We start from the raw sequence: 12,466 nt of genomic DNA, 5'->3' as shown, positions 1-12,466 counted from the left end.
CAGCACTCGAATGGCGACTGTAAGGCGCCACTAAAAATTGTATCATTATTCAAAATATTTTTTACATTATTAAATTTGCTTGTATTCAATAAAGTACTAAACATTTCAGTACTCTACGAGTATATTGCACCATTTTCGTATGTATAGTATGATAAAATATATATAAAAGGGAAATATTCTACATCGGAACACATGTTTCGTTTTAGAGCTAAAACGGCTGCGAGTGCAAAGGGGTAACATTGCATAATTTGCGGTACCCCCATAACGATGGGGGTACAAATACGATCTGGACGAATAAAATAATTTATATTTCAATATTATAAGTGCATATTGTTTAGGGGACTCACTTGTCGATGTCAAATGTTACGGAAAAGAGTTTTTAGGATTAGGAAGCCATATCTTACTTTTGTCAGAGGTGCAAAAATGACTTATTTCCCACATGTTAAATCCAATGAAATTATTTTTGTAACCTCGTTAGTTTGGCTACTTTTTAAGCAAAAATTCAACATTTTAGGAATACCAATATGGAGGGCACTACCACCTCTTTACCGCCATTACCTTCCTGTATAGCGAACAGAGATATGTGTCAAGATTACGGAGACACGTACGGAACATTGTTGTCCATTACGCAGCGTGCATACGCCGGTTTCATGCATCGGAATGCGATGATCGTGCGTCATTAACACGCCGCGGAGTGATCCATGCGCATGCGGGGAATCGATAGACATAATTGCCGTGTTTATTAGCTCGCCTCTGGAACCTGTATCTTACGTTTTCGAGTTTACACGACGAGGATACTTGAGAAATAGAAGCTGAATGATAGCCTCTCTCGATTAGGCTTATGATGTAACCGTCAGATGCAATTTCTAGGGTATCTTTAGCTTTGGAGCGTACGCTGTTTGCAAGAGTGCTCACTACCACACCATAGCCCTGGAGAACCTAATAAAATCGAAGTCATTTAGCCGGCGAGACGGAACATGCAATGTCAACAACAATTCTACAAATTACAATGAAATTAATTTTTGTAGCTAGATCGATTCTTCGTGGACTCTAATCTAGAAAATTCTTCAGTAGCAATTATATTCATAAACCAAAAAATTGTCTTGACTAATGCAATGTAACAGTTTCTTTTTAGATTTTTAAACAGAAATAATTAACCTTCTTTTAATAGGTTCTGGAGGATGAAAGACTTTTTCCCAGTAGCTGAAGAATTAATATTTCAATGGAATAAATTTATTTACATTGAATTTAATAGCAAAAATAATAACTTTCAGAAGTATCATTTAATCAGAACATCCAGGCCACTCGCGCCATTATCACTCTAATGATCTTACTTGGATGTTAGTTTAGAAGCATGTGCACGGTTCCCATTTTGTCTACTTCCTTTGTATAAAGAATTTCTCTTATTATAATTGCTCTTGTTATAGTTACTCTTATTATAATTTCTCTTATTACAAGGCGGAGCGATTAAATCTTTTACACGAAGGAATACAATGAATTTCACGGAACCTGAATTTCAGAGAAAAGTTGATCAAACGTACGCGTACTGTGAACCCTGCTCCTTCCAGGATGATCACACCAATTACGCTGCATGTTTCCTAATCAGTTTTAAGAACCGGATGAGAGGTAACATAAAAAACGTATGTACTCGCGACGAGTGTGGGCTTATGGTCGGCATAGTGTCGCATTGTAAGCAATCAGATGCGTCCCTCCGACTCATCCTTATGCGTTCGTGTTCATGACTTCACGTATCAGGAGACAATACGCGAATGAGGTCATTCATAAAAAATTTTAAGATTACGATGCACTGGCGAAGCGATTATCATACAAATTTGAATGTTCGTACATTATTTTATCGATGTCAAGGCGAACAAAAAATTTGTTTACTGTCCGTTATAAAATTTAATCAGTTCCAAATGATATGAGCAACCTTCGTTGCAAAATTCGCAACAGTATCATTCAATTATTTATTTAGAACAGTTGTGAAATACCGTGGGCTTTCATAGATTTTTATAGTTTCCTTTTCCTTAATTTTCTCTTCACATTTGGTTTGCAAAATTAACGACTAAAATTATTATTATTATACACGCTGTAATTATGCCTGTTACGGAGCAAATATGGCATAAATAAAGCAATTGTTAATAAAACAAAATGGAGTATCTGACCGTATTCAACCTAGGTCACGAGAGGGTAGCTAAAGTATGTCACGAATCGAAGCTAATTAATTAGGAAGCCTCGGAGGATCGTAATAATTCGTGGGCAGCTCGGATCCCAGTTAAACCGTTAAACAATCGTTTTGTAATCGAAAAGGGAATGTGGGAATCGATCGGTGACGCTGACGAATAAAAAGTTACGAAATGATTTGATGTAACGCGCGCACCTACGCGAAAGGCACGCTCTGTTACAGCTTTCACGGCGCCTGGATGTATCAGAAGCAACGAGACATAATTACATGACGCACACGAAATAAAACATCAATGACCTACATTCGCCGTGGTTAATGGCTGCATGGCCATTACGCTCTTTATCCTTCGGCGAAGCAAAATTGAATGTCAAGCGGCACGAAATTCATTCGATAACGAGCAAGGGGCAAGCATGCATTCATTCGCACACGTTTTCAATCGCTCCGACGAAGGGAGCGACGACAATGTTATGTATTGCATCCGTTCAGATTCATATTAACTCTCCGGTACGCTATGGGGGTCATTTCTGACCCGTACCCTAAGACGACGATTTCTTTTTCGAAATTTAAATACAGTGTTCTCTCGATATACACTGATTTCTCTGTATATGTCGCCGAGGCCTGGACGATAAACGTCGCGGAATTATCCCCACTACCGCGGGGTATACAACCGTGAAGGGTCATGAATCTCGAGACCTCAGACGCCGAGGAGGGGCCCCTCACGGGGTATACCCCGCGGTAGTGGGGATAGTTCTGTGACTTTTATCTGCTAGGTACTTGCGACATATATCGAGGAAAGACTGTATCGCTATCCCCTCTTCTTCTTCAATCCGAAATACGGTCCCGAGCCATCGCCTTATATCGAAAGAAAACTGAAATCGGCATGGGTCAGAAATGACTCGGCCTAGGAGTCTGAGGGTTAAGACTCCACTCGTGGCAATTGCGTGGCAATTTTTCGGGTTGTGTCCTAATAGTCCTGTGCAGTACTAATAAATTTTAAATTACGTGGCATGCTACTAAATTTTAGTTTTCGTACCTTCATCTGTAAAAAGTTGTATAAAGTGTGCCATACAGAATCATTCCACTGGAACTCATCTTTGTAACGGTATGTAGATAATTTTAATTAGCCTGATACAGGTTCTTCTAATTACAATGCAAGTATGCATAGGTTTCCACTACTAAATTGCAGTTTTCTTTTTTCACCTGACAAAGAGAGTTGAGATGCAGGAATAATTTCCTGTGCTTTTAGAATCGATGAAGATAAGTACGTATGTAAATGGATATAATTGTTTAATATATTATTGCTTATAGGATTTCGATGCAATCGTTCCCGTTGCTTCCGAAAAAGGTAGCCGCTCCGATTTCGCTTTTCTTTTCAGACACGTCTGCAGAGGACCGTTCCAAAAGCGACACGAGAGGACAACCATGGTCTCGTGGCACGAATCAAGGCCCATTTACGAGGATCCGTTTACAAGGTCCATTCCGATGTGGTCGTGACGTAATCTTACGTGAGCCGAAAGTGTGCATGCCGAGCAGATAAACGATGACACACGTTGGGACAAATCAGAGATGCTAAACGGTACGGTAATCAAAGTAAGTGACAACTATGCAGAACTGTTTAGCTGTACGGAGAATTCTTACTGGTATAGTTCGTCCGCGACTTGTCAAACGTAAAAACAAATTTGTTAAACCAACGCTTAGACTCAGGACTCGCGATCTTGCAAATTTGAAAAAATTTGGAAACAGTAAAAAGTCGCGAGGAATTTGAGTGTGTCGATATATTGTTAAAATTTAGAGAAAATATTTGTTTTTTTTTTAAATTAGCAAATAACAAAATATTTTATTTAGTTTGAAATTTCAAGCACAGTTTACGCAGAGAACTGGATAAAAACTAAGATGTTTAAATTATCTCTCTTTAATGTTAGATTTTAAAGTTCGAGCTCCCGCAGATAAAGATAGCAGAATTAATATTAAATTATGTTAAATTGTACAAATAGTATGCCACTAGCAGATAATACATTCAGAATGCTCGCTACAGCAGCACAGCAATTTATTACGCAAACAAAATACGAATTAAACATTAGTACGCGTTAGTTCACTTACACTTCGCTGATCCTACGCTTTCCGCTTTAAAGACTCTGTTAATAATATAAGCAGACTATAGATATTTTTTCTCGTATAGCCACGCTTATTAATAACATCTTCGGGTGCGATAAACCGCAGGATTTTATTTATACAGCAAAACATCAGACAACATCGACGGTGGAACAACCTTGAAAACAAAGTACAGTATCGAGAATTTAGCATTGTTTTCAAGTATCAATGTAAATATCCGCAACTCGGAGAGCCGGGACGAACATTTGGCAAGTATCCACAATCTGTTTCTTTTGCGTATTCGTAAGCAACAACTTTTTTCTGAAAATACACCTTGACTCCGTGTGAACGACGGGAATATATTGTAATGTACACTTATCAAACTGCGAATAACGAATGTCGATGCAGTTCTGTGTGCATCTTACTACCCTGTGGTAGTGCCAATAAATATATCCCACGGTTCGTGCAAAATTTGGTGAAAAATTTGGAGAATGGAAAATGTGGTGTAAAATTTAAAAAGACACTCGGAACATCAACAAACAAAAATTTGAAGAACACACGCTTGGACATCAACGAGTAAAATTACAAATTCACTGGAGCGTGAAATAATAAACGTGCCAATAAATACCTTAACAATTTAAAATTCAAACAGATGTGCTGCTAAATACCTCACCAGTTTGAAAAATAAAATTACTAATTCACTGGAAGGTAAAATTGATAATAAAATTAATTTACTGTCATATGCCTTAACGGGTTAAACAATAAAATTACAAATGCAATAGAACCATAAAATAAGAAAATAGACCTACTATCAAACACCTTAAGGATTTGAAAATATAAGTTTGCGAGTGCAGTGGAGCATGCAATAGTAAAACAGATGTGTTATTAAATAGCTATTTAGAAAATAGAATTACAAATACAATGAAATTTAAGGACTTGAATCAACAGATGTAATAGCTCGGCCACTTTTACGACTCACGTACCAGATTAGCCATGACCTTTGAGCCTGAAGAATCATTCAATAGCAAGGTAACCGTATGAAATGTTCTGCAACGGTCTCAATGGAGGCTGCTAGGTAGACAAGGGAACCATAAAATATCGAACACACATGCAACGATTTGTGTGGGCATTAGCGTAAGCTCGGCGTCATGAATAATTCATTTTTCCGAGTCCTTTTGCGACCTTCGTACAATAGTATGTTCGAAATAACTATATTAATTCCGATGTCGAGTTCATCGTCGATATTGCTAGCGTAGAGAACGGGACAACAGAATGAGTGACGCGGCACTAAAAATAAAGCGAAATGTTGATGCAACTCCTACTAATGGAACAATAAGAGGCATGCTAAACACGCTGACGCTAGTGATTAATGGCTGAAATTTAGGAAATCCGGGGAAAACAGTCCCTGGCTATAAAATATTTTCCATATTTTCACCCTAACAAATATGCATCGGGTAATTAATATTTTTCTAAATGGAACGCCCATTTGTTTCAAAATTGTGGGGATTTTGGTGGCAATTTTTCTGAGGATTCCCTACAAATCCTACAATAAAATAAAAATTGATTTGAGTTTTTGACCATTTAGAAAAATTATCTTCATTATCTTGCATTTTCTTCTTGTTTGTCAGAACTTTGTAAGAGCTTGAGCAACTCTCGAATAGTGAAAACTGTACAAAAGCTGTCCCAAAAATTACGAAATCTCTGTGGAACGTATTCCGTAATCAGGAAAAGAAAAGCTGCCTCAAACTGGTTAGGTGACTCTCGATGCATCCCAACTGGTTCCTACGTATTTCACGCGGTAACAATTTCAACATTATACTAAATCGTCTAAGATAACGCGACGACTATAAAGAAACGGGTAACGTTCACGTTTTATTTGCAACGCATATGGCCTAATAACAATAAATAAGCTTGCAGAGTAGAAGAGTGATCCTTCGAATCGCTTTCGATTATCCTTTCAGGTTGATTAAATTATATTTATAGTAGGTATTTGTTGTCTTCAACGACGCGTGACTTAGCTCGCTACTTAAAATCCTAATGACCAATATACGAGCTGTAAGCACGTTAATCATACAGGGTAAATCCCGCACGTAATAAACAAATTCAAACAAAAAAGAAACCTGACGAATCGGTTAATCTATTTTTCTGCATTCGGCTAGGAGTTCGCAACTGCAAGAGCATTTACATCGAGATTAAACCGTTACACGAAGATTATGCTGCACACGCGATCTCCAATTAGGACATGGTAATAAACAAGCGAACCAAAAAATCCGATTCATTGATTTAGAGGACGCGGGGATCAGTGAAAAGTAATCCCGACCAGTTATCTGCCTGTGAAGTGTATAAACGAGGCTCGCATTAGTGCACTTCTGAAAGTAGAGCATTATGCACGGATGGAGAGTATGCTGCATGGTGGTTCGGTTTGAATTACGAGTCACGGCATGAAATTGTCACGGATGGACGAGCGAATATACTATTAGGACCTGCGTATGCGAGTCCTGTTACTGTTACTGCACCGCGAATCGGTATCCATCGATTGTCACTGCAGTTAGATGCGCCGCGAGTGCGCCTATACCGGTGAACAAAATTATGAGCTAACCAATTTAATTCTCGTAAAAAGAGAAACGTAAGGGGGTACAGTATAGTGTGCACCGCACCGGTGGCAAACCAGATACACGTCTCCCCGAGTCGTCTTTCCCCCTTTCACGGATATTAAATTACCGCGTTTCATCAAAAACCCCCGCTTTTCTAATCTCTCTTTCGCGAGGCAAACTAAAGGAAGATGCCTGTCCGTCTCCCTTGGCGTACCGGGGCCGTTATGTAATACGAAACCGCGACGATGTGCCGTTAAAACAGCAGGAAAACAAGATACACGTGATTAACGCGTGTAATAAATACACTGCGCGCCGTGTCAACCTTCGGGCACAACAACGGGACACACGGACCTTTCGTAATTCCAATCGGACGGATTCTGGACACCGAGGAATATTTCGTGTGCTCATGAATTATTCATCGTTGCGCGACCGGCCGTTTGCCGTAAGTCAAAATTTCCGTGGGTTTCTGTGGACTTTAAAAATGACATCTCTGAATCCTGAGCGGCGGGGCCAGCGGCGGACCTAGGCGTGGGCTTTGTGGGCTGCAGCAACAAAATACGAACCATTTAAATCAGAAACTTAAGAAAAAATGAATTATACAAAAATTTTTGGTACTTCATTCAATTTGGGTAGGCCGCCAGCGTTAGCTCAGGACCTGGAAATTAACGGTGTGTGAGGGAACCTTCTGTGTGATCTATGGTATCCTTTACTGTTTACCTCATTTACACTCCCTTGAGGAAATGGGCTAATTTTCCGTCATGCGAACGGAGAAGGTAGACTATTTTTGGGACCGTTTTCTACATTCTCGACGATCACTCGTGGGGTTAAATTCATCCCTTGCTATCCTAACAAAAATTCAAAATTTCGCACCTCATAATTCATTAACTACATAGAAGCAAAAGTTCTAAAAATCGTAATCCATTTTCTGCAAATCAATTTTGCAGAATTCCTCGTCTGTATGTAAAACTAAGCATAAAATTGAAGCAACTGGTACCATTGCTTCTCAATGTGACAATAATAGCTCCAACACGTTCTGAAATGTTAGTGCGGCAGCCTGATGTAGTAGGTCGGGACAATCGATCTGTTGTTCATAAATCGACAGCAAAACCCTTCGAAAATATTCTTCAGAGAAATTCAGTGTGACAAAACGGTCCTAAAATGTCCAGAAGACTGGGTCAAGCGGTTGGTTACAATAAATTCCTAAAATTCGTCCATTGCAAAAAATATAATATTGAAATACTTCACTAGTGTGGCAAAGTAGACCTAAAATTTCAAAAAGACTGGTTCAAGACTGGTTAGAATGAATTCTGAAAATTTTGACTACATCAGGCTGCTGAAGAAAATCGGTAGTCAGACAAATTTACCTGTCTGCCAGAGCGCGGCAGCGTCTCCACGTTGGTACCGCCGACGACAGGCGCTTTTTCCGGTCCTCCATTCTGCTGGCTGACATTTATGTTGGCATTAACATTCGCGTGCACATTGGCGTTAAGATTGTTCGCGTTGTCGGCGACGTTGGTGTTGGTGTTGCCACCACCGGCAACCCCGCCGGTACCACCCCCGTATTTTCCTTCCTCGCCCGTCATCGCTTCTTCTCGGCTACCACCCTCCTCTCTTCTTCCCTCTTCTTTTCACCCTTTCGCGTTCCGCGCCCCCTTCGCTTCCTCTCCTCCTTCCGTTCACTGATCACCAATGTCGGTCCGCTGGCCAGAATCCGGATATCTGCTCGAACGAGATGACGAATTCGTCGATCAGCAGAAAACGGGTCAATCGACGGGATTACCGAGTCGACTCTCTGTCCAATTTCTAATATCGATGCTTCGACCACAGAAAGAATAACTTCCTCCTCGTTCCAAGGACCAACCCCATCTACGACCTTATTCTACAAACTGACTCTGCACCACTTGTCCTCGACACTTTGCGGCTCGGTCCAGGGTTCGTTGGAGATTCGAATCGATATCGACAAGAATCGAACGATAAAATGATACTCGATTAGCTACTCTATTCACTCCGTTACCTCTAATCGAATTTCCGCGCTATGGTTATACAGTAAACGTGGGACTAGTTAAACTTCGCAGGTTCAACTAGCCCCACCGAAGATTCGTATCGATTCACTCAAGTATCGATAATAATCGAACATAAAAATACTGCTCGCTTTGCTACTTTATTCGCTCCATCAACTCTAGCTGGATTTTGACCCTACTGTCGTACAGTAAATTCGAGTTTATCCAAACTGCGTTAGCCGATTTGACCTTATCGAACATTTGAATCGATTCGCTGGTATATCGACTTCGAAAATCGAATGATAAAAATGTTACTCGCTTAGCTAATCTACAATCTGTTAACCCTAGCTGATTATGTACTGCCATACATGATTCTTCGATATATCGATGAAAATCGAACGTAAACATACTACTCGCTTAGCTACTATATTCATTCCGTTAACTCTGAATAAATTTCACTATTCGAACTCCATTACTCTCGTACAACAATCTCGAGTCTCATCAAACTTCGCAAGACGATCTAACCTCCTCGAAGATTAGCATCGATCGACTGCTACACCGACGAAACTAAACGACAAAAATTCTATCAATTTAACCGCTCTATTATCCCCATTATCCATGGTTGAATTTACTATTCAAACTGCACAACTATCATACAGCAATTTCGAATCTCATCAAACTTCACAGACCGATCTAATCTCATTAAAGATTGAAATACGATTCGCTGACATATTGACAAAAATGATCAATCATTTAGCTACTCGTCTAACTTCATAAACTCTGATTGAATCAGTTATTAAACCTTTACTACTGTCACACAGCATATTCGAAATTCCCTCGAACTTCATAGATGGAACTAGTTTCACTGATGATTCAGAATCAATCACTGATATATTGGCAAAAATAGAACAAGCGAATGATAAAAATGTTGAATCAATTTTGTACAACACTAATCCTGTTAATTCCAGTTGAACGTAGTATTAAAACTTACTAGCGAAACCGCACTACTGTCACACGGCAAGAGCCTCCTTGAACTTCGCAGATCGATATCGAAGATTCGAATCGAGAGGCCGATATATCGACGAAAATTCAGAAAATACTCGACCGTTTAGCCACTCTATTAACCCTATTAACCCTGGTTCTGCTTACTACAATATTCTGAATATTTCTTATTTATTATTCATCGCATGCTAATCGTACTAAAAATCCAATAATTCGTACAACACGGAAAACAATACCGATACAAAAGATTTAATTGCGGAATAATGACATTGGCTTCCCAAATCAATTATATTCTCTGTGAAAAGAATATACTGGACACTTCTAACTGGCCGTACGGTAACTATGCATTGCAGTATCGAGAGAAAATATTTAAACGTCCTGAATAATGACGTTGGCATCCCAAATAAAGTATCTCGTCTAGAAAATACAGGACATTCTTCTAACTGGCGGCACGGCCATTGCATTAAAAATACCAAAGGGAATTACTTTCGTTCTGTTGTAGTCGCTATTTTTAGGCTTCTGGTCGCGCGATACGGGTGGTATAACGGTAAATGACGAGCTAGCTCGAGCACGTTGGAGGCAGACTTCGCGAAGCACATGCCGATCGGGAACTAATCAATTACAACTACAGTTTGCACTCGATGACTGGAGTCATCGTTGCAGTCTACGCGTTTCATCCTGCGAATGACATCCGCTTTGGACCGCCGGTTTAATTTTAGACGGTCTCACACGCCGCACAGTGGGCCAGAATCGCAAAAAGCCGGACAAAATTCTCTGTCTCTGTTAATCACACATTATCAATTACGAGCAGAACGGCTTTGGTGGTAGAAGCTAATTCTGACATTGAAATTATTAAATTGAAAACTGACTGGGAGGGACTTGCACCTGACTGTTATTTATTTAACAAGCGAGATTAGATATAAGTCGGCGTCCTTCTCAGTCTATCTCGATCGTGTATTAGCTTACGAAAAGGCCTGATTTCCACCTATTTTATTGAAACAGCCCCACTGCGCGCCGGTCTCGGACGTTGCCGAAGAAACAGGCTGTGTAACGAGCAAGCTGGTGTAAGATCGCGAAAAACAGTGGCGTCGGCAGAAACTGGGAGAATTGGTTTCCGGTGACCGCGAGGGCCTCGAGGAATCATGCATGTAGTATCGTCAGTAGTGGAACCAGGGAAAATCGATTCGGCCGTGCCCGTTTGAGCACTGCGCGCCTCTCAAGTGTGCGAACCGCCGCGGAACTCTGTGTTCCGAGATCCACAAGTTAAATGCACAATCCTCGGGAACAATGCTCGAAAGGGCCCCGGAGGCACGGCCACGGATTAAAGGCCACGATACCGAAATAAATATCGCGAAAAGCGCGCGACTCCCCCTCCTGCCCCTTCCCACCACCGGGGAGAACACACACGTAAATGTCATCCGACCGAAATATATCGTGTCTCGCATCCCCGAGGTAGAACTCGCATCGGAAACCGAGTGTCCTCCGTGCAAAATGCTGTGAACACGCCTTCCCTATGTGTCAGCCGAAATCAATTTGGGAAGCCTTTGAAACCGTCCTCCCCGACTCGAGCGAAAGGTGTCGGGAGTCGGGTTGGATCGATGATTTTGATCGGGACCACCGCTAAAAATAATGTAAACGGATTTAGTATGATAGCGGGTGGCCGATACACGTCGACCCTTTAAACTTCGAAGCGGAGCCTCTGGTCCGCAGGCTATTGCCCGAGTCACCGTGTATACATGTAGACTACACCGGTCTCAATTTTTTCCCAGCTAGAAAATGGGTTGTTACATTCAACGATGAACACTGCGAAGCCTTTTCTCTCATAGTCTCGTTTGAATCTGTCTTCATGGCGGAGTAAGCACAAACCTAAAATCTATCAATTCGCCGAACGAGTTAGGTGTAATCGAAACCTGATGCTCCGGAAAAATGACGCGACTAACCCGAATGAGAGAGAGAGAGAGAGAGAGAGAGAGAGAGAGAGAGAGAGAGAGAGAGAGAAAGACAGAACTATAGGGTGATGATACTTAGGATTCCCGAATACCAACCACAGGATACCGAGGCACTTTTTCCATCAAATGTTCCTTCACTGTCAAATCACACGACGTCCCGTCATTTTTTGTACGTTTGCTCTCGCGCGAACCGAACCATACACATATAGAAATATATAGGCGTATATATGAATATATATGTATGTTATTCGAAAGGATTCCCGTCCGTCTAAAAAAGTTCCGAGCTTAACGCGACCGCCCTCCTGGAAACTCCGTACGGCTTTGATCGGTTTTATAACATCGATGGCGACGGGTGCGCTCGGAGCGACACCTGGCGATCATGTTTTAGATGCTACCCCCCTCTTTTCAATCGAGCTTCGCGATTACCGCCACTCGGACCGCACCAGAAACTCGATCTTTTGTCAATAAAGCACCGTCCAGACAACAAATGATGAGCGAAACTGGGACCCCGTGAAACGCGGTCAGAACATTTGCTATACCGCTCCTGACTGCTCCCTTGCAACCGAAAAATGATTGCGTCAGAATTAACCCTTGCGTGGGCTACCAAAATATACAAATGATCTGTAACCCTCTGCGGAGAACAAC

General features: G+C 41.1%; 1 protein-coding gene across 1 annotated transcript in view; it reads right to left on the bottom strand.

The window, feature by feature from the left end:
• The window catches only part of LOC143360548 (uncharacterized), a 125,585-nt gene extending 113,431 nt beyond the window's left edge, over positions 1-12,154 (bottom strand). Inside the window, exons 1-2 of the mRNA XM_076799504.1 lie at positions 11,918-12,154; positions 8,235-8,589 (exon numbers count right to left, since the gene is read on the bottom strand). Coding sequence (XP_076655619.1) covers positions 8,235-8,453 — 219 coding nt within the window. The 5' untranslated portion in view covers positions 8,454-8,589; positions 11,918-12,154. The remainder of the gene's footprint in view (positions 1-8,234; positions 8,590-11,917) is intronic.
• Positions 12,155-12,466: the final 312 nt, after the last annotated feature.

This window comes from Halictus rubicundus, chromosome 13, assembly GCF_050948215.1.
Source record: "Halictus rubicundus isolate RS-2024b chromosome 13, iyHalRubi1_principal, whole genome shotgun sequence".
Lineage (NCBI taxonomy): Eukaryota > Metazoa > Arthropoda > Insecta > Hymenoptera > Halictidae > Halictus > Halictus rubicundus.
The sequence above is the reverse complement of the archived record's forward strand: the minus strand, read 5'-3'. Positions and strand labels throughout refer to the sequence as shown.